Genomic DNA, 22,906 nt, shown 5'->3' with positions numbered 1-22,906 from the left:
AGTCAGGCAACATCTAGGGAGGGTAATAAACAGTTGATGTTTTGGGCTGAGATCCTTCATCAGGACTAAAAGCAGGAATGGTGTTGCTGATGGTTAGAAAGGCCAGGACCAGGAGTCACAGCTTCAGGGTACAAGGTATACCATTTAGAACTGATGTCAGGAGAAATGTCTTCACCCAATGGTTATTCATTGCTCAACTGATGAAGGCAAGCATGCCATACGCTTCCTCCTCAATGATACTGATCTCACTGGCACTTATCCTGGCAAGCCGAATGCGTGTTACACCTGCCCCTACACCTCCTCCCTCTCACTACAATTCAGGACCTCAAACAGTCCTTCCAGGTGAGGCAACACCTCACCTGTGAGTTTGTTGGGGTCTGGTGCTGCCGGTGTGGCCTCCTGTATATCGGTGAGATCCTACACAGATTGGGAGACCACTTCACCGAGCACCTGTGCTTCATCCACCAGAAGAAGTGGGATCTCCCAGTGACCACCCATTTTAATTCCACGTCCCATTTCCATTCCGTTATGTCATTCCATCGCCTCCTCTACTGTCGCGATGAGGCCACACTTAGGTTGGAGGAACAACATCTTGTATTCCGTCTGGGTAGCCTCCAACCTGATGGCATGGACATCAATTTCTCAAACTTCCAGTAATGCTCCCTCCTTCACCATTCCCCATCTCCCTTCCTCCCTCTTACCTTGACTCTTTGCCTGCATATTGCTTCCCTTTGGGGCTCCTCCCTCCTCTTTCGCCAATCAAATTCCCAGTTCCTTTACTTCATCCCTCCCCCTCCCGGTTTCACTTATCACCTTGTATTTCTCTCTCCCTTCCCTTCCCCCACCTTTTATATCTTCTCATTGTTTTTCTCTCCAGTCCTGCCAAAGGGTCTCAGTCCAAAATGTTGATTGTACTTTTTTCCACAGATGCTGCCTGGTCTGCTGAGTTTCTCCAGCATTTTCTGTGTGCTGCCATACGCTTCCTTCACCCTATCTACCTGTGTCACCAGCTTTTGGAAACTTTGTAATTGTATTAGCAAACAATCTGCTGGAAGAACATTTTGGGTCCTCGGCCTCTGCTCTACAACACCCTGGAGGGCCCTGACATTCACTGTATAGAAAGGTTTAGTATATAGGTAGTGAAAAGTACATACAGGAATGAATGGTTAGAGATGTTTACATTGGGATTTACCAACAAACGGCCTTGATTCACTAAGTAATTCTTTGTAGTTTTCAGCCATTCAGTTGTTTTGGAAAGCATTCTTTTTCACTGAAATGTCCTATCAAAATGAGTTTCTACTTGTTTCTGTAGAGTTAAAATGGGCTTAAGTAAATTGCATCATTCTCTTTGAAACTGAAGTAGGCAAAGGGCTCTCTCAACACTATTGGATGAATTCAGTCAACACTAAAAATCTTAATTTTTAAGCATTTAGATGTGTGACACCTTTTAAGTTTCATTTATAGGTTTCTAATTTTAATAGATAATTGACTTGAAGCATAAAGTTATATTGATAACCTTATCCATTTGGGAGCAATATACAGTATTCCAGTTCTGAAAATTCTTCCCAGCTTGCTATGGTGGCAAATGGTTGCACACTGATTTTATGCTAAAGGCATTTTATTCTTGAATGCCCTCATTGCTTCGAGTTTGCGTATCACTCAGTGTAAAACTGAGTCATAGAGTTCAAGTGATGCCACAAGTTGATCCCTGCTTTTAGTTGAAAGTCTTAGGCTTGGATGTCAGAGGGAGAGAAGAATTTAGAGTTCTCTCAATTTTTGTTTGTCCTTGTTGATAATTGGGGTTGCATGGTGTGTGTCATCCAAATAAATTAACACAGTGTTAACACACTCCAGCTGATCCTTCTGATTTATATGAGAGTGCTCCCAACTGAGACCATTGTATTTCATAACATGCATATTACCCAATGTTAAGAGTTATTAGCAAATCAATGTTTTTTTCCCCTTTTTGCTTTTGGATGGAGCTCCTTGTGGACTATAATTATATAACTAATCTCATCTCTTTTTGAGAATTCAAGCATACTCAACTCACTGCTCAGTAAACCCACAACAAGCAATCTCATTGCTGATCATTGACTTAGTATTCTTCGTGGTTCTAATGTGATGAATCTGTGGAACTTGTTACTCATTAACTCCTGACTGTGGAGGTCAACTCACTGGGTACAGTCCTTATCTGCAGGGGATTGGTTCCGGGACCCCCCCCCCCCCCCCGGCAGATACCAAAAAACGCAGATGCTCAAGTCCCTTATTTAACCTGTCTCAGTGCGGTGGACTTTAGGATCCAGTGGAGCTCAGGCCCTGCCGCCAACAGTGTTTCTGTTCCGTTGACGGAGAATGATCACGATTGAAAATAAAGTGGAGATAATAAAGCGATTGGAAAGAGGAGAAACGCCATCGGTCATTGGAAAAGCGTTAGGCTATAGTCAGTCACCGATCGGAACAATTTTAAAGGATAAAGTGAAAATAATGGAGCATGTGAAAGCCCCTGCCCTGATGAAAGCTACAATTATTAGTAAACAGCACAGTGGTTTAATTATTGAAATGCATATGTTTCTTAAGTGTTTTATATGCATAGAAGTCATTATTATAAACTTTTGAATTTAGTTCTTTTAATAATAATTCCAATTCCTCATGTAGTTGGTCTGTATGAGTTACACAAGGATCTGATTATGCTGGTTAAGTGATGAAAATAGTAGTTTATGTAGCTGTTTAGTTAAAGGCTTTTGGTAGAATGGAATTTATCTGTGTATGTTTCTTATAATATTGACTTATGGAGGAGCATTCCAGCTATCTGGTTATTCTATATTGAATATATTTAGGCAAGGACCTGAAAACTCAGCTTGCTAACATGAGGCCGATGTAAAAGATGACAAGAAAACACAGTAATGATTATTTAGGTTTTGAGGAGCTGCTGTTCTGGGAATATCAAAGGCACGCCAGTGATAATAAACCTGATTCTGATTTTGCAATCTGAAACGTGAACTTTGAATTAATCTTTAGAAATAAAATAATACCTGAGATACACAATAAGTGAGAAAACATGTTTGAACAGAGAAACAGTTTCAGGTCAGAGACCTTTCTTCAGAACTGGAAACTTGAGAAAATACTTGAAAAGCAAGCTAATTACAGATACTGGAGATCTGTTTATCATATTTAACAGATCATTCTCTATTATTTGTGTCATCTTCCTTTCATTATTTCAGAGGTACCATACCCTTTGCAACTTTGTGGTATGCTTTTGCATCCCCACCAGCCACCTGCCTTAGGTACTTGCCCTTGCAACTGCAGGCTATGTAACACTTGCCTCTTTTTGCACCATTCAAGAACCCAGAGTGTTTCCATGTAAAGCAATGATTCACTTGCACCTCTTCCAAGTTAGTGTATTGAATTAAATGTTCATAAACTGGCCCCCTCTGCTTCAGAGGAACCAAACACAGATTCAGTGATTGCTTTGTGAAGTGCCTGCCCTCAGTCTGCAGGGCTGACCATGAGCGACCCATTACCTACCAGTTTAATTTCCCATCCCTCTCCCACTGTAACCCATCATTCTGTTACAAGGATGTCCAGTGCAAGCTGTGGAATAGTGCCTTATCTTCTGTCCAGGCATGTTGTAACCTTCTGGACTCGGACTGAATTCTACAATTTAATGCAACTAGATTGCTGTCTGTATCAGTCATCCATCTGTGCTACTGACTTAGCTGGTGACTGTTTTATGCTCTTTTTTTTCTCTTTCCCTCTGGGAATGGACATACACAGTCTGATCTCACAGGCTTGTCTTCCTGCTCAGCATTTTGTGGCTCTTACATTCTTTTTTCTATCTTGTTTTCAAACTGTTCCCATTCACACAGTGAGAGATAAAATTGCTTACCACTTATTCCTATGTTCTCTGCAGTTTTACTAGCAAATCAGCTACTTGGAATTACATTTATTTGCAGGTCTTCTCAAAACATTATGCTGCACTGTGGACACTTGCTTACTAGTTTCCAACAAATCACTTAATTCCTAATTACATGCTGCAAAGAAAAACCACAGCTAAGAGATTTATAGCTATATTTCCCTTGTAGCTATTCTTTTGGGGAAAGGAAAAGCTGAAGGGTGATTGGATGGACATCCTTGCACTGTAAAGCTGTTTGACAAGGTAGATATAAAGACAGGGTCTTGACATTACGTTCAGAGGTGAAGTGATAGTAATTGCACCTGATCTGAAGAAAACTGCACCAAGATCTATTGGTCTTTTGACTTGGGTTCTCATTTTCTTACATAGTAATGCTCAAGATTAAATTTGAGAATATTAGCAACATTGATGTCAAGCTAAATGAGTAGTTAGTTAAACTGATGGATTCTGTCAGAAAGCAGACTAGGAAGGAACAATAAACAAAGCACAAAATAATACGTAAGATAGAAGCTGAAATATGTGGAAGAGAATCAAGGAATTACAATTCAGACAAACTTAATTTTGTTTTACAAAAGTAAATTTGTAAATGAGTAATATGAGTTGGTTAATGCAGGATATCTTTAATATGGTCTCTCAATTTGTACAATGGAACATAATCTTTTTAATTATCAGAGTAGTTAATAAAATTAATCATCACATATCTAATTTATTTTACTTAGAATCCTGCCATCAGATGTAAAATCTGGGCCATTTCTGGGGATGTTCAAATCTGTAACATGTTTGTCATTAATCATCTAAGGAATTATTGGCTGTCCCTGTGTAAATCAGTGGGTTTTATAGATGTCCTTAAGTTGATTTTGTCTACAAGTGAAAAAATACACAAAGATCACTCTATGGTGACTATATTTCTGGAGTATTGTAAAGAAAGGCATCAAAAACACAGAGCTGTTAAACACAATTACTGAAATGGAGCGAGGGTGGAGGAAACTAGTTCTTTCACTCATAGGAATGAACATTGGACTTTAGAATTTAATAATATTATAGGAGGTCATTTGTATGTGTGGGTGTCCAGAAGTTGGGTGCTCATAACTTGGGATGGCCTGAATGGAGGAACATTTTGCTCCTTTGACTGGCATTGAGATACTAAACAATAATTTAGATAATTAAGGGGACAAGTGAGCAGGGTTTTACTGTTGGCTTGGAAGGAGTGGCTTGGAAAAATGTTGTATAAACGTGTATATAATCACTTACAGTTCTGAGAAAACATGTTTTAATTAATATGATAGAAGAGATGGTGAATGCAAATAGCCCCTGGTTTAACAAGGGTTTAGTTCTGCAAATTTTCAAAATCATTTGGAGTTTACTCGATTGTTTTTGGACTGTAGTGCCATTGGATTGTCGCTCATTTTGCTAGTACAGTCGGCCCTCCTTATCTGCGAGTTCCGCATGCGTGAATTCAACCAACCACGAATCGAGAAAACCCGGAAGTGCTCTTCCAGCACTTGTTGTTCGAGCATGTACAGACTTTTTTTCTTGTCATTATTTCCTAAACAATGCAGTATAACAACTATTTTTACATAGCGTTTACATTGTATTAGGTATTATAAGTAATCTAGAGATGATTTAAAGTATGTGGGAGGACGTGCATAGGTTATCATGGATCGGGATCGAAAAAAATCAGAAGTTCTCTTACAGTCGGACAGCTACATCCGGTATTATTTAGCGTCAGTCAAACGTTTGTCTTAGTATATAGTATATATTTTACCGTTCTATGCATATAAAACACTTAAGAACATTTGTTTCAGCGCCAGGCTAGGGAACGGAAGTTCCCGAGTTCGATCCAGTGACTGATCGCTCCAAAGCGCGTGCTCCATCCGTGCCTGGTTGATGTGGAGGATCAAAAACCCAAAACCCAATAATTAAACCACTGCATTGATTAGTAATAATTGTAGCTTTCATCGGGGCAGGGCCTTTCTCACTTCATCCTTTAAAATTGTTCCAATCGTTGACCGACTGTAGCCTAACAGTTTTCCAATGACTGATGGTGTTTCACCTCTTTCCGATCACTTTATTATTCCCACTTTATCTTCAATCGTGATCGTGATTATTTTCGTGAACAGAAACGCTGCAGATTCAGAAGTGCGCCACCGGGTCCTAATGTCCATCGCACTGAGACAGGTGAAATAAGGTCAGAGGTTCCACTGGGTCCTAAGGTGCACTGCATTGAGACAGGTTGAATAAGGGACTTGAGCATCCTTGTTTTTTTTTTGGTATCTGCGAGGGGTCCCGGAACCAATCCCTCGCTGATAAGGAGGGCTGGCTGTGTTCATTGCAGAATTAAATGTGGAATTAAATGCGGAATTGATGATAAATGATGTCTGGTGAGAGTTGATCACACATCCACCGCTGATTGTAGCAGGTAACGGAAGAAGTTCAAGTTGATTGCCATCTGACTGTACATATATATAAAACCAAACAAAACAACATTCCTCCACACCACGGTGAACCCAGACAACATGTATCACACACAGCACATAAACCAAAATATTATACTACAAATAAGTTAATGAAATATAATTCAAAATGCATGTAATGAAGCGCAGCACAGGTAAACAGTATGGTAAACAGCTCACTGTCCTAGTGACAATACCTCAGTGGTGGCAGGGCCTGAGGGAAGAAGCCATTACCCTGTTTGGCAGTCCTAGTCCTGATGTTTCTGTACTTCCTTCTGGATGGTAGTGGGTCAAAGAAATTGTAGGAGAGGTGGTAGTGATCCTCAACAATGCTTTGGGCCCTCTGTCTGCAGTGCTCCCGGTAAATGTCACAAATGTTTCATCCATTGCAATGTTGTTTTTAAACAATTAAAAAATTTTTCATTGTGAGCAGGGTTATTTACGATATATTCGGTGTATTAATTCTGTCTGCCATAATTTAAGAATTTAATTGAAAATCACTAGTGATTTTCACAAAAACAGCCACATGAAATTAGAAACTGGAACTTGCTGTTTGCATTTTACTCTTTATCATTACTCAGTGATTGGACGTCTTCGCTCGTGGGAAGGAAGGACAGAGCAATACACAGAGGAATGCTGGAGGAACTCAGTAGGTCAGGCAGTGTCTTTGGAACTGAAAGGCAGGTTAATTTCATAAACACGAGATTCTGCAGATGCTGGAAATCTAGAGTAAGAACAAAATACTGGAAGAACGCAGCTGGTAAGGCAGGCAGAATCTTTATTTCACTCCATAGATGCTGCCTGGCCTGCTGAGTTCCTCCAGTGCTTTGTGTGTCCCCCAAAATATGTTACCTCTGAAGATTTGTGGTTTCTGGAACCTAGGAAGCCATGACAGAAGTGTGTTAGTGTGACTGCCAAGTTGGGCTGCTAAGTAAGGTGCACATGACATAGTCAGTAAATTCTATATTGGAAATTTGGGTCTCTTGTTAATTTACCTTTTCACAGTCTTTTCAAGATTTTTGATGGAATGAAAGTTACATAATGTTTCTCACAACTTTGGGTTATTTCTCAGGGGAAAATATAGGTAAATGCACTTTGTTTTTAGTAAGGTCCCACAGCCAGCAATTAAATAAATGAGAAGAAAATTTGATTTGGTGCTGATTGAAAGATCAGTCAGGACATTAGAGAAGCACTTTGAAAGGCACTGTTGGATCTCTTGCATGCTTGCTTAGTGCTGTGTTGAAATGTCAGCCTAGATTAGTCTTGGATTTGAACTTGTAACTTTCTGACTCCTGAGCCAAATCAGGCATTGCATTCTTTCTCAATCTGTCCATGCAGTTCCCTGGATCAACTGCGTGAACATTCAGAATTAGTTACAAGAATTTGGCTGTCAGTTTGAGAGAATGCAGTAGTGGTTGTGTTTAGGTAGTACTGAAGTACTCCAGAGTAGGAAATTTAATCACAACCACTTAAACTTGCGACTGCTTTAAAGAAACATCCTAGAGCACTTCACAAATATATTTCAAATAGAAACAGATGCGATTAATAACCACAAGTACTTTCAAGAGATGTTGCAGCAACGGCTTCTACACAGAGTTCTGGGCAATATCACTTTGGTTAGGCTCCAACAGATTCGTTGGAAGGCAATTCTTCTGGATTCTGGGTGTATCAAATGTCCTCTTGTCATAGTACAGCTTAATGCCATGACTCAAAGCACCAGAACATTGAATGGCCTATGTGGTAGCACAATTGTGAATCAATTGTGTCAAACAAATCTTAAATACCCATGCTGCAGATAAATCCTGGGAGATTAACATCTTTATTTCAGTGCTGTTGACCACAGAAGACCTATGTGTCAGCAGTTAATAATGTGCTCATAAAGTTAAAAATGTCTTTGTAATCTGCATCCATCAAAGACAGGCTCTGGGTTCTTGCTGTTGATTATGTCTGTTCCCTTTGACTGAATGCTCCTTTTAATGAGGACAATTCTCCCACGAAGTAATATTTTAATTTATAGAACCACAAAATAAAAGATACAGCTGCTGAAGTGTTAAAAATCAAGTGTGGCACTAAAAGCAACCCACACTCTTCAGATCCAATTTGCCTGAGATATTGCATCTGGTGATTAAACCCATAACCAGCATAACTTATTTCTTTGAATGTCATTTTTAAATCCATAATTAAGATCAGCTTCAAAACATGTACGTCAAAGCATACAGTGAAATGGGTCGTTTTGCAGGTTGTGCTGGGGGCAACCCACAAGTGTTGCCACGCTTCTGCTGCCAACATAGCAGGATCACATCTCAGTAACCCTAACCAATGTGGGAGGAAACCAGAACACCCAGAGCAAACCCACATGGTCACGAGAAGAATGTACAGACAGCGACAGCTATAAAGCGAATGTGCTAGCCACTACACTATGTGCCGCAGTTTTGCAAATAAAAGTGACTTACAGATCAATTGTTTGCTGTCTTTACTTGTAATAGCTGTGACGAAAATGGGGCTTGCGTCGTGTGTTTTCAATATTTAGTCAATGCCATATTGGGAACAAATATAGGACTACTAGAAGGAGTCACTTAAATGAGGAGTGTTTCATTTGGCAGGTAGTTTTATCATCAACCAATCCATTTAGGAGTCTGGAATTGCAGGAATAACTTCTGATGTTACTCTTTCCATGTATAGATGGAGCTTTTTGGTATTTCATGCACTTGTCAAGGACGCACATACTCTGTGGTATTTGAATGACTTCACCCAGATATCTTGCTGTGCTTGTGAACTGATAATTAAGGCTACCTTTCGAAAGTCTTTTCTGGGACATTTCTCTTTTCAGCTTCCATTGTGTTTCATATTTATGTCATTAATGTGCCCCTCTGTAAGCATGTTAATTATCACTAAGTTCACATTCTTTCCCATTACTTTCTCCTTGACAGAGAATTTGCTGGAAATATGAATCATATTCTAAAATAGATGCAACAGTTCATGAGCTTTGCTGGTGGTGGTGTCACTTGAGATGTACTGTAAATCTACCTTTTCATTTTGGTGCTGATGTATTCACAAATTCAATTTTTGTTTCAATTTCAGATTTTTAACTTTCATTTTCATTTCTCAACTCTGCTCCTTGAATATCAGACAATTACATCATTTTTTTTGGAAGTGCTTGCAGACTGGCTGAGCATTCAAGGACAAATCTCGTGTGCCTCATTTGGGATTTGGGTCTAGTGCCTTCAGTGCAATATGATTGGAATTAATTTTTTTTGTATCTTCTTGAATTGTTGTGCAATCCTTGAAAAGCCCTAACACACTCTGTCTGCCAGAGGGAAAGAAGAACTTGGCTGTTCTTAATCATAGAATCGCTGTTTTGCAAATTGTAAAATGTTTCTGATGGTTTCTGCCACCAGTGTGGAAAAGTCTAGAAGCGTAGAACTTTGTGGATCCAGTGGTTTCCATTGCTACAGATGATTCAGTCCTGTGGTCCTAATCTGTTCAGTCCTTTGTCAGCTGTTCCTGGACATGAGGTCCACAGGTCAGTCTGTCCCATCTCTAGATTGCCCTGAGAAAACTGGTTGGTCAGGAGTTTTTGTTTGTTTCACAGCAACCAAATGTGGGCTCTTAAGAGGATGTGAAAGTCAACCATATTATTAGAGAGCACAATTTAGGACTGGCTGATTCCTTTCTGTCCTGCTTGGTGGTGCAATAATATCAGCACCAGACTCGGGAGCGAAGGTTCCTGAGTTCAAATCCAAGTCGGGTTGAATGTCGAGCTAGCAACTTGGCCTCGTAAAGACAGGAATAGCTTGCTAGGGAAACACAGTCAAAAGACGGTGCCTTGATAACTCCACTGCTGAGTTAAGGGCTATTCTTCTTCTTTGATTCCCTTCTCAGATGGCATTCATGAACCAGTTTGAAGTCAGTTGCTTATTTCAAAGGTGCAGATAGGTCATAGGCATCTTTCACAGGTCAAGGTACTGCATTTTATTTAGTTGAGTAACTCAAATCTCAAGCATGTTTAAAATTCTTCAGAATGATTGAAAGGCATTAGTGGAATGTATTATATTGATGACAAAGCATTGACATGTACTTAATGTATAAAATTAAAGCTTTTTTTTTAAATTTTGCAGAAGAGCCGAATCGTTTAAAGAAATAGGAAATGAATTTTATGGAAAGAAAGACTACAATGAAGCATACAATCATTACACAAAAGCAATAGGTAAGGATACGATTTAAGCCATTGCTTTGTCATTAGTGTCGAATCATGAGATACTCGCAGACTTTTTAAGTGGACACAGCAGTTATGTTTTAAATGCTGGTGTTCAGTTAAAACGATCTACTGCAGTTCTCTGGACTATTACTTCTCAACTATAATTTATAAATGAAAACCTAATCAATTGATAAAATTAAAAGGTCATCTCTCTGTTTCATTTTGATAATTTTACTCTTTTTGTTGGCTGCTGTATTGAACTTGTGCAACCTGTAATATCTGATTGAAGAGAAATTCTTATGGAAATACATTGCAGAAATTATGGGAATTAGGAATTATGTCGTAATGTCATACTTGTCTTGAGACAATTTAATACGAAAATGGCTACTGAGCAAAACCTGAAAAATATCCAAAAATTATTAAAATATACAAACTGTGGCTACATATATTTGTTATGTGGATCCTGAATTTTAATCTGAATTAAGCTTAATTGGCAAGGAAGATGTAACACAGAATCTGAGGAAGAATGTGCCAGAAGAGTTTGTTAAACCCAGGGAAAATGAAAACAAGTTACCTTGATACTTTAAATATCGTAAAACAAGGTTAACAGCTACAAGGGTACAAATGACCTCAGGTGCTTTGGACCATTCATTTCATCACTACTCAGGGATAAAAGCAGGCATGAAAATTAGAAGATGGTATGATCAGGCTTGATTCTGTTGGCACCTTTGGTTAATTGGCCTATGTACTTTGATGCAAGGTAACAGAAAGTTCCTGGCAGCTGCTACTTAAAAATTCAGAAAGAAAAACAAATAGAAGAAAGGAAAGAAAGAAATATGCAAAAATATATTTGAAAAACTTTATTGCTAAACTTCACAAACTACTAGTATTGTCTTTCTCTGTGGTTTTTATAATTTTCTTTCATCTCAGAGGCTTATTAAATCTGGTTTTATTTTTGCCACAATATGTTTATTTGCATTTTAATACCACAAAATACAGCTTTTACCTTCCTATACTTTCTTATATTATTCAGAAAATACACAATATGCTATAATGCTAGCTCGGGTAGAAATAAACTGCATAGGATGTTGTAAAACATTTGACTTCTGGTTAATTTTACAAACTTACTTTTCAGAATAGCACTAGAATATTAATAGTTTGTGAAACTTAGGTTTTTTGCTGCTCCCTTATATAATATGACAAATAAGGTGATCATCTGCTTTACCACCAGCTGTCTGTCACCTACCTACCCATCCTCCAGGTATGAAAAACCCACTTGTTTTTATGAACAGTAATTTGAGGGTGTCAGGCAAACATGAACTAAAAGCTGTTTATGTTTAACCATAATTAACAACGGTATTGACGTCGTGTAGGCCAACAGTAATTTCTGTAGAGCAGGAGTTCAAGAAAAGTGCCTAACATCTCCACAAAATGGTGAAAGTTCATTCTGACTAAACTATTGCAATTAGTAGATTTATTAATTGGGTATGGGTATCATAAGCAATTCTTACTTGGCCTTGAGCTGTGTGCATTGTGGAGTTATTTCAGAGGGCATGTTCACATTTATTTGCATTTGCCAAGAATGCACAGGCAGTTTTTCTCTGAATGACAATTAATAAACTTTTTATTTTGTTTTGCATCAGTTTAGTGGTCTTATTGCCATTATTGATACTAGCTCTTTCTTGCAGAACTTTTAAACTCTACCACACCCCCACCCCAAACTCCAACATGGTCTCATGATTAGCAACATAGTCTCAAAGATTGCTCATGGAGTACTTTACCAACATTATTAATTGGGTTAAAATTAATGTTGATTTTCATATAAAGTCTGCATTGTGGAATTTCTTTCAAAATAACAAATATTCTTTTGTTTAACCAGATACCTGCCCTAAAAATGCCAGTTACTATGGCAATCGAGCAGCTACTCTTATGATGATGGGTAAAGTCCGGGAGGCCCTTGAAGATGCACAGCAAGCTGTGAGGTTGGATGATACTTTTGTGAAGGTATGTCATGGGTGATCAGTCTGAAACTTAATTATGTGTGATGGTGAAACCCTTGTTTTTATCCCCCAAATAACATAAAACACTTCCATCGAACTTGTAGGCATTACATTACTGCTTCGCATGGTAAATAAAAGAAATTTGTTCCCTTTAAATCTACATGGTGGTTTACAACCCAGAAGTAAGTGTGACTTCTGAATATATTTGCATTCTCTTAAACCAGATCTTTGAAAATTGTTTTATTTTTGGAATGTATTGAAACACTTCCTTAAAAGGTAATGTATCTTTTGAGGATATTGGAGGTCACATCTGTTAAATTTTTATAAATAGTATATAAATGTGTCTTCATAGTCATTCAAATTAGAGCTTAGATATTGGGATCGATCTCATTTTTATAAATATGCGCATGTTTGCTTTAGACAGTGAAACTAGCAATGCTTGTTAATTGTAACTCTGCTGAAGAGCATGACATAATTCTTTTGTTATCTTTTCTCAGAGTGTAAATATTACAGATTTACCAACAAGGCTAGTACTGATGAAAGTGGTTCAGAGATGTAAATATTGAGATGCATAATTTATCAGTTCACTTTTCCCACTTTTCCAGCAAAGATCCCCAGTAACAAATCCTAGCTTAATATATTGTTCAAGTTACAATAACAAAATGTCTGTGTCATTGGACTAGCAGCCAAAGTTATGGACTGTTGCTCCAAAGCCTCGAGTTAAAATTCCATTCTGGTAACTAAGGAATTATGTAATTTTTTAAAAATCCACAAAATTGTCTTCTAAAAAAAACATCTGATTCACTAATGTCCTTTAGGGAAGGATATTTGCCATCCTTGCCCCCTTTGGCCTATACATGATACCAGGCCCTGCAATGTAGTTGATGACCCAGGACAGTTAGGGATGTACAATAAATGCTGCTGTTGCCAGCAGTGTCTTCATTCTGCAACTGAATATATTAAAAACATAGCCTGAAATGTGCATGGTTCCAAATACTTATGTAACCCTCAAGTTCTGTTGGCTGCGTAAATCTAGGGAAGACTATCTCGGGCCCATTACATTAGCAGTGAAACCTTTCCCAGGGTATTACACTTATAGCATAAATAGTTAGATATGTACTAATGATTAGATTTCATTGATGTTCTCATGGTAACCCCGGTTTATTCTGACATGATTTTGTTGTTTAATTTCTTATCTTATGTCATTACCTTTCCATGAGTTTCTGATGTACACCAACAAAACTATTTCTGCCTTTAGGTTTCAAATTTCATTACTACTTAGAAGTGAAGAGGGTGTTGGAGACCTTTCAAAAGCAGATTTTATTCTGTGTCAGCAGTTCTTCATGTTACAGATTTTTCAAACACTGCTAAGTAGTCTAGTTATGTTCTAACTTTAGGGTCACCTGCGAGAGGGGAAATGTCATCTTTCCTTAGGGAATGCAATGGCCGCTCGCCGGTGTTTTTGTAAAGTTCTGGAACTTGAAAGTGACAACATTCAGGCACTCACTGAGGTAAGGAGCATATCTCTTATAAATACTTCCAGCTCTTAACTTAGCAAACAACAATACATGATTCTAATGGGGAGATAGAAGGATGAATTGTGTTAACAACTGCAGCATAAGATCAATCCTGCTGCCAGCAAACTGTAAAATCTTGATTCAAATTCAAATAGGGCAAGATATCAAATTCTTTTCAAAAGTGAATTTGATTGTTAAAGGAGAGTGGTGCTGAGACTGAAGCAGAAGCCAAATTCCATTGCGGAAAAAAAAATCGTACAGGGACCTGTGTAGTTATATCAAGTTGATTTTAATTTCTGCAGAGGAAATAAATTTTATGAAGGTTGATTGTTTTGAAGGGATATGAGGATATTGATATTAAAACAAAAAGGGATTAAGAGGAATCTGACAGGCAAGAGTTAGAAGGACATGAAGGTGGTGGTTCTGGGTTTCACTGAAACAAAAGTATTTAAATATACTTTAAGCACTGACAGATGACTTCTGTTTCTTCTGTCCAGTACTTCTCTCCTGTGTGCTTCTGGGCCTATTTTATTATACACACAAAATATTTGGACGTCATAATCTGGTGACACACAGGACTGTGCTGCCTAATGTTGTATGATAGAGCTAACTTATTCCAAACCCAGGTTAAATGTTGAGCTTTTTTGGAGAAATTTGACATTGTACTGGACCTTCAGTTTAGCTGTCCTGTTCTGTCTCTAGTTGAAGAATGCAGACGCAGTATTGGAGTATGAAAGAATAGCTGAAATTGACTTTGGGAAAAGAGATTTCAGAAAGGTAATCCTCCATTCCTTCATAAGTATGTTAATAGAAATGAATTAAACATTAATTTGTAACAACTTGGGAATTAAAATATTTTTTAATGTGGTAATACCTAAGCATCCAGCTTAGAAAAGAAAATTTGGGGAAACTAAAAATGTGTGAAAATTCAATGAAATATTTGGTTGATGGCTTTGCAAGTTGATATAAGACAATTTCCTTTGAACCATTGCTACTAAAATAGAATTAATTGATTTGAACTCAAAAGGTTAAACTGTTTAATCGCCTCTTAAATGCATTCTTCCCCATACTCTGACAAATAAAATGCACGCTTTCTGTAGCTGGTTAGTATAACCTGCCATAAAGCTGCAGTCAACCTTTACTTAGAAGTTTGTTACGTGCCAAACACCCAATATAGCAGCATCAGCATGTTGTTCAAAATTTAGCCATTAGTGTTACTGGAATCAAATTTCTGAACCAGTGCCCAATTCATAGCCACTGCAGTATTGGAGATTTAGCACATTGCAACTGAAGATAAATTTCTATTCCAATGCTTCAATACCAAAACGTGGCTTATGAAAGCAAATGCACCCACTGTTTTAATTCTTTCTGATTCACTTCTACCTACTCTATATTTGACTTATTTTTCTTTAACCTTTTGAGTTCGTAACTTAGTTCTGTCTTAGTTATTGAAATAATTCTTGTGCCTTTCAAAACTCCCTTTGAATTCTGATTAAATTAAAGAACTAATTGCACAGTGTCCTATGTCATATCTCTTTGACTTATCTCAGGTTGTATATTGTATGGATCGTGCCCTTGAGTTTGCTCCTGTCTGTCACCGCTTCAAAATCCTTAAAGCTGAATGTTTGGCATTACTTGGTCGCTACCCTGATGCTCAATCAGTGGCAAGGTATATATTCATTTTTGAGTGCTGTGACCTTACAAATGTTACTTTGCAATTTTTAAAATATTCTCCACATTCCACAACGGGTGGTACGGTAGCATAGTGGTAATCCCATCACTTTACAGTGCCAGTAATCACCCATAGGGTTTCAATTCCTGCTTCTGTATGAAGTTTGTACATTCTCCCCATGTCCGTGTGGGATTCCTCTGGGTGCTCCAGTTTCTTCCCATATTCCAAAGATGTACGGTTAGGGTTAGTGAGTTATGGGCATGGTATGTTGGTGCTGGAAGTATGGCGACACTTGAGGGCTGTCCCCAACATTATCCTTGGATTGTATTGGTCGGCGATGCAAAATGATGCATTTCACTGTATGTTTCAATGGTTCAAGGTAACATTTATTATCAAAGTATGTATGCAGTATACAACTCTGAGATTCGTCTTCTCCAGATAGCCACAAAACAGAGAAAACTTTGGAAGCCTTTCAAAGAACAACGTCAACCCCCTGCAACCCCATACACAAAAAAATACATTATGCAAACGGCAACAAGAACATCAAACCCTTCCCCCTCCCTCCCCTGTGCACGAAAATACAAATCGCGCAAATGGCAACAGAAGCATCAAATGCCCATGCACAAAAAACAAAATGCACAAATGGCAAGAACATTAAAGCCCCGAGCGCCAAAAAACAAATCGTGCAAACAGCAACAAGAGTATCAAACCCCCAAGCGCAAAAAAATTGTGCAAATGGCAACAAGAGCATCAAAGCCCTGAGCGCAAAAAAATAGTGGAAGCAGCAACAAGAACATCAAATCCCCATGTGCAAACAAAAATAGTGCAAACGGCAGAAAGAACATCAAACCCCCATGTGCAAACAAAAATAGTGCAAACGGCAGCAAGAACATCAAAGCCCCGTGTGCAAATAAAAATTGTGCAAATGGTGACAAGAGCGTCAAAGCTTCAAGCGCAAAAAAATTGTGCAAACGGCATCAAAGCCCCAAGTGCAAAAAAAACAAATCACACAAAGAGCAACAAGAAAGAATGAGCGAAAACACAGAATCTAAAAATGTCTAATTTGAACTGCAGTCTAATCCATAAACCACAGACCCAGAACTCTGATGTACATGTGACAAATAAAGCTAATCTTTATCTGTAGGGCACTTTGCATTTTGAGCAATTAGATAAGTAAAAAGTTATTGCTTTCCTCCAACTACACCAGTTTCTGAAGAACAAAGCTTGCATAGATAGAGTAACAGGCCAAATATAGATTTGGTTGAAGTCAAATTTACTGATATATGCTCATTTATGCACAGGTGCAATGAAAAATTTACTTGCAGCAACATCACGAGCACACAGCATTGGAGACACCACATTCACAAGAGCAACATGCATTAGGCATGAATTATACAAGAAAAAATACAACTGGTACAAAAAAAAGACATTCCATTGTGCTACAAAATGCTCGAGGTGGTGCTATAATGAGGTAGTGATTAGCTTTGTACAGATTGGTTCAAGAACTGAATGGTTGAAGGAAAGTAGCTGTTCTTGAACTTGCTGATGTGGAATTTCGGGCTGCTGTCCCTCCTGCCCAATGGTAGTGGCAAGAAGATGATATGCCATGGATGGTGGGAATCCTTGTTAATAGATGTTGCCGTCTTGAGGCCAGCGCTCATGTAACTACTTCTGATGGTAGGGAGAGATGTGCCCATGATGTATTGGGCTGAGTCCACTACTCTTTGCGTCTTCTTACGTTATTGTGCATTTGAATTGCTATACACACCATATTGAAACCAGTCAGGATATTTGTATCAACAGAGATTTGTTAGAATGTTTGGTGTTCCTGATCAACTCTTGTTTGAAAAATGTATATATTTATTGGATTTTGTTGTAATGCCTACTTTCAAGTAGTCTTGGTGATCCATCATGAGCAAAGAATGGCTGTGCTGTCATAGTGTTGCCAATGTCCAATGAATCAAATGAACTTGTCTCTATGCTGTCTATACTATAGGCAGCCAGGCATTTTAATCCCTTTACCAGTAAGGGCTGCATATAGTTTTAACAAAGTAATGTACTGTTTTGATTCAAACTTTACGCATCTGATGATAACTAATTAGCTATTTTTGCTTTAAGAAACCTGTTCTGCCTTTTCTGCTTGTTCTTTCTGTTAGAAGTAAGAAGTAATTAGGTACAGGCTTGTTGGACCGGAAGGGCCAGTTATTATGCTGTATCAATAAATTTAAAAATACACCTCCCTGTTCTTTACTATCATCCTGCAATAACTTTGTTTTTGAGTATTTACTCCAATTATCTTTGCAGAATTATTATTGAATATGCCACCACCACCAGTTCAGATTTACTCAACTCATTGTGTTTAAAAACAAAAAAAATCTTTTATCAAAAGTACTCAATCTGTGCCCTCAGCGTACTGACTCAGTCAATAGAAGCAGTGTCTGCACATCTACACTATTAAAACTCTTCTTTTTCACTAACAAGACTGACATTCTCCGTTAATCTCCACTCCGGTATCAGCAACCCCCACATCTTTTAATTTGCCCAAACAACTAGGGTGTCAACAATAATTTGTCTGTTTTTGTTTCAGTGATATTTTGCGGATGGATTCAACTAATGCAGATGCTTTGTACGTGAGGGGACTTTGCCTTTACTATGAGGACTGTATTGAAAAAGCTGTGCAATTTTTTGTCCAGGCTTTAAGAATGGCACCTGATCATGTAAAGGCTCGACTTGCATGCAGGGTAGGTACTGATAGCCCTCTTACAGGGCCCAGAGACAAAAAGATTGATAATGTTCTTAATGCAGTAATGGTTTTTTTTGTGTGAAACAGACTTCCTTCTGATTTAGTGACATATTGAGGTGTTTAAAATTATTAGAGTTCTTTTAAGTGTCAGTCACAAGAATGATAGGAGACTTGATTCCATTTTTATATGCAAGTAACTGGGTAATAATTCATCTAATTATTGTGAAACCTGGATCAAAGGTTGCCAACAAGGATAAAAAGAGGGGAGGGCAAATGGAATGCACCAAGTAGCAGGTTTAGAGGAGAAACAGAAACTCAGGACATTTCTTGAATTTTGTTTTAGCTTGCCAGTATTGGCTATGGCAGTGATGAAACAACAAAGCCAAATGAAATGTTCTAAACTTATCTAAATTCAAAATTGTCTTAATATTTTGACAAAAGGAATTCCAAATTGCTTTCATTTTTCAATTCTTTATAATGGTGAATTTTGCAGTTCTGATATCATAAAATAATACTTTAAATTCCTGGGTGTCACTATCTCAGAGGACCTGCCCTGGATCCATCATGTAATATAATTGCAAAGAAAGCACGATAGCGCCTCTACTTCCTTAGGAGTCTGCAGAGATTCAGCATAACATCAGCAAACTTTCAGCAAACTTTGACAGACTTCTATAGATGTGTAGCAGAAAGTGAACTGACTAGCTGCATTATCGCCTGGTACGGGAACACCAATGCCTTTGAATGGAAAATCCTGCAAAAGGTAGTGGATTCGGCCTAGTACATCGCGGATGAAGCCCTCCAACCATTGGGCACATCTACATGAAACACTGCGGTAGGAAAGCAGCATCCATCATGAAAGAACCTCACCACCCAGGCTATGCTCTTTTCTTGCTGCTGCCATCAGGTAGAAGTGCCTCAGAACTCATACCACCAGGTTCAAGAACAATTACTACCCCTCAATCATCAGGCTCTTGAACTACACTCATCTATTGAGATGTTTCCGCAACAAATTATCTCACTTTAAGGACTCTTTATCTTGTTATTTCGTGTTCTCATTATTTCTTGCTATTTACTTATATTTGCATCGGCACAGTTTGTTGTCTTCTATACAGGTAGTCCCAGAGTTACGAACGTCCGACTTACAAACAACTTGTACTTACAAACCGAGGAAGGAGAATGCCGTCCGCCATTTTAAGTCCTTGCCGTTGATGCTGTGTTGAGTGTGTAACTTTGTATTTGGTTTAAATTTTCCTCGCAAGAGTCACCCCTTCCCCCTCCCCCACTTTTCCAGTCAGCTGGTGGCGCAGTGAGATCATCGCCGGGCTCGAGAACAGACGTTCCCGAGTTTGATCCAGTGACAGACCGCTCCTGTGCCGGGTTGATATCGGTCCAGTGACTCCCGTACCATCCATGCCGGGTTGATGTCGAGCTCGCAACTCAACCTCGTAAAAAAAAAACACTGCCACCTCCAGTTTAAATTCCCATGCAGAATATTGTGGAGGATCAAATACCCAAACCCAGCACAGCCCCCACTTGTTCCATTTAATATGACTTTAGGACCAGGGGAATTCAGTGCCGTGGTCCTTCGAACCCAGCGGACCTCAGAAGCCGGCAGAGGTCAGGACCCGCCACTCGCAGTGTTTCTGTTCCATTGATGGGAAGCGATCGCGATTAAAAATAAAGTGGAAATAATACGGCTTTTGGAAAAAGGTGAAACGCCATTGGTCATTGTAAAAGCGTTAGGCTACAGTTGGTCAATAATCGGAACAATTTTAAAGGATAAAGTGAGAATAATGGAGCATGTGAAAGGCCCTGCCCGGATGAAAGCTACAATTATTACTAAGCAACACAGTGGTTTAATTATTAGAATGCATATATTTCTTAAGTGTTTTATGTGCATAGAAAGGTAAAATATATACTATATACTAAGACAAACGTTTGAGTAACTGATGCTAAATAATACCGGATGTACTTGTTCCGATTTGAAGACTGACTCAGGAACGGAACTCGTTCGTAACCCGGGGAATGCCTGTACTCTAGTTAATCTTTCATTGATCCTGTTTATAGTTACTATTCTACTGATCTGCTGAGTATGAATGCAGGAAAAAGAATCTCAGGGTTGTATGTGGTGACACACGTACTCTGATCAAATTTACTTTGAGCTTTGGATACTGGTATACATTCTTATGCAGGTTTGATTTAGTGAATCTGTTTGTTCATCTGTATTGCCTGAGTAAAGCTTGGAGTGAAGAATCAGATGGCAAAATCTTCAAGGCTGCGATCTAGCCTGTTTGATTTTCATAGAAATATACAATGTGGAAGTAAAGCCACTCAGTCCACCTAACCAACATCAATCAAAATATTGCTAACATAATCCTAGTTTCCAGATCTGAGTTAAGATCTTATGGCACTTTAGTGTTTATCCAAATATTTCTGATTGGAAGAATATTTTTGGGCAGTGAGATGCAGACTACTCTCCAGTTCCGTCCGTTAATTAAAGATAATAAAACTAGCAGAAGGGTAAATTTCATAACACTTGTAATGCAAATAAAAACACTCAGTAATCGTTAAGCTCTCAGGTGCATTATGTCTAAGTAAAATAAAATCAACCTTGATGCACGAGTAAGAGCTTTGGATCAACAAGTAATTTGAATGTATTCCTGTAAATCAGATGGTCAGTGTTTGCATTGAATGGATTGTTTTCTGCCACTCTCTATTCACCACTGAATTTTGTATATTTTTGTGAATTGGTACAGTAACCAATAAATCCTGTATTATTAAAAGCATTGTTAGATCATTACAATTTGCATAATTACGACCAGACTCTGTGGAAGACTTCATAATATCTGCAGTTTTTGGCATAAATGCAGAAATGTAGAGTCATAAAGTCATAGAAGAGTACAGAACAGTAACAGGCCTTTTGGCCCATCTAGTCTGTGCAGATCCACTTAAGCTGCCTACTCCCATCGATCCGCCCTCCATATCCCTACCACCCGTGTACCCAGCCAAACTTCCTTTAAGCATTGAAATCGAGTTCACATGCACCACTTGTACTGGCAGCTCATTCCATGCTCTCACAATCCTCTGAGTGAAGAAGTTTCCCCTCATGTTCCCATTAAATTTTTCACCCTTAACCCATGACCCTCAGGTTGTTGTCTCACCCAGCCTCAGTGGAAAAGCCTGCTTGCATTTACCCTTTCTATACCCCTCATATTACTGTATATCTTTATCAAATTTCCCTTTAATCTTCTATGTTCCAAGGAATGAAGTCGTAACTTATTCAATCTTTCCTGATAAGTCAGGTCCTCCAGACCCGGCAACATCCTTGTAAAGTTTCTCTGTACTCTTTCAACCTTGTTTACACCTTTCCTGTAGGTTGGTGACCAAAACTGCACACGATACTCCAAATTAGGCTTCACCAATGTCTTATACAACTTCAACATAATATCCCATCTCCTGTACTCAATTTGTTTCAAATATTTTACCAGTTCATGATACTCGTAATTTTATAACTAAAACAATATTTTCTGTTACCATCTTGCACAGGAAGCAAAATGTTTGCGGTAGCAACTGGGACATAGAAGAGTAGTTTCTTCATTTGCTTTAAATAAATCAAAGCCATAAATAATCAATTGGCTGTTATCTCAGACATGTTCCACAAAAATGTAAGAACATTGTTTTTACACGGCTCTGTGGATTATTGTAACAGCTAAGATGTAGATTGTACTAATTCATTTTTTTTTTATCAGCATTACATCAAAGCAATGATGCTAAACCTATCACAAACTTCTAGCCTAAGTGAGTGGGAAGTCCTTTCCCATGGTACATTTCTAAAGTACAGATGATTCATGAGTAATTTTATGTTTGATAGTAGAATAGTTCAGTGGTTGAGGCAAAACTTTTTCATGGCGGGGGGTAAATAATGTTGAAAGTACTGCTGGAAATCAACCCAAACTATCAATTAACGGTCCTGATCCAGGGTCTCGACCTGAAATGTCCGCTTAGACCTTTTTGCCTCCTTAAATGCTGCTCGTCCCACTGAGTTATTTCAGCATACTTTTATTTTTGTTCTGAATGCTCTTAAGTACAATCAGTTGATGCTCTTCTGAGTCTCTTGAATGAGAAGGTTTGGAGGGGGAAGATTACACAAACTTTTTAGAAAAATTGCACAAGGTTTTTTTAATTTTCCTTTGAACATATTTGCCACACTATAAAATACCCTTGTGTGTCTATTTTATTTTATTAACAGTTATCCATTAATTTCTGCAATTGCATTCAGCAACAGTAACAGTTTATCCCGTCACTGCATTACTGGCTTCACAATGTCAGGCACTAGCAGCATGAACGACTGAAGCTACAGTTGCACTGATCCCTGTCATGGTTCCTCAACACTGAAGCAGGTATAGCTTC

General features: G+C 38.4%; 1 protein-coding gene across 1 annotated transcript in view; it reads left to right on the top strand.

Annotated features, from left to right (window-relative positions):
- Positions 1-22,906, top strand: part of dnajc7 (DnaJ (Hsp40) homolog, subfamily C, member 7) — a 49,182-nt gene that overhangs the window by 4,639 nt on the left and 21,637 nt on the right. The window contains exons 2-7 of the mRNA XM_059956441.1: positions 10,485-10,573; positions 12,444-12,568; positions 13,962-14,075; positions 14,784-14,858; positions 15,632-15,750; positions 18,341-18,494. Coding sequence (XP_059812424.1) covers positions 10,485-10,573; positions 12,444-12,568; positions 13,962-14,075; positions 14,784-14,858; positions 15,632-15,750; positions 18,341-18,494 — 676 coding nt within the window. The remainder of the gene's footprint in view (positions 1-10,484; positions 10,574-12,443; positions 12,569-13,961; positions 14,076-14,783; positions 14,859-15,631; positions 15,751-18,340; positions 18,495-22,906) is intronic.

The sequence above is a fragment of the Hypanus sabinus genome, chromosome X1 (assembly GCF_030144855.1).
Source record: "Hypanus sabinus isolate sHypSab1 chromosome X1, sHypSab1.hap1, whole genome shotgun sequence".
In the NCBI taxonomy this organism is placed as follows: domain Eukaryota; kingdom Metazoa; phylum Chordata; class Chondrichthyes; order Myliobatiformes; family Dasyatidae; genus Hypanus; species Hypanus sabinus.
This window is presented reverse-complemented; position numbering and strand designations above follow the sequence as displayed.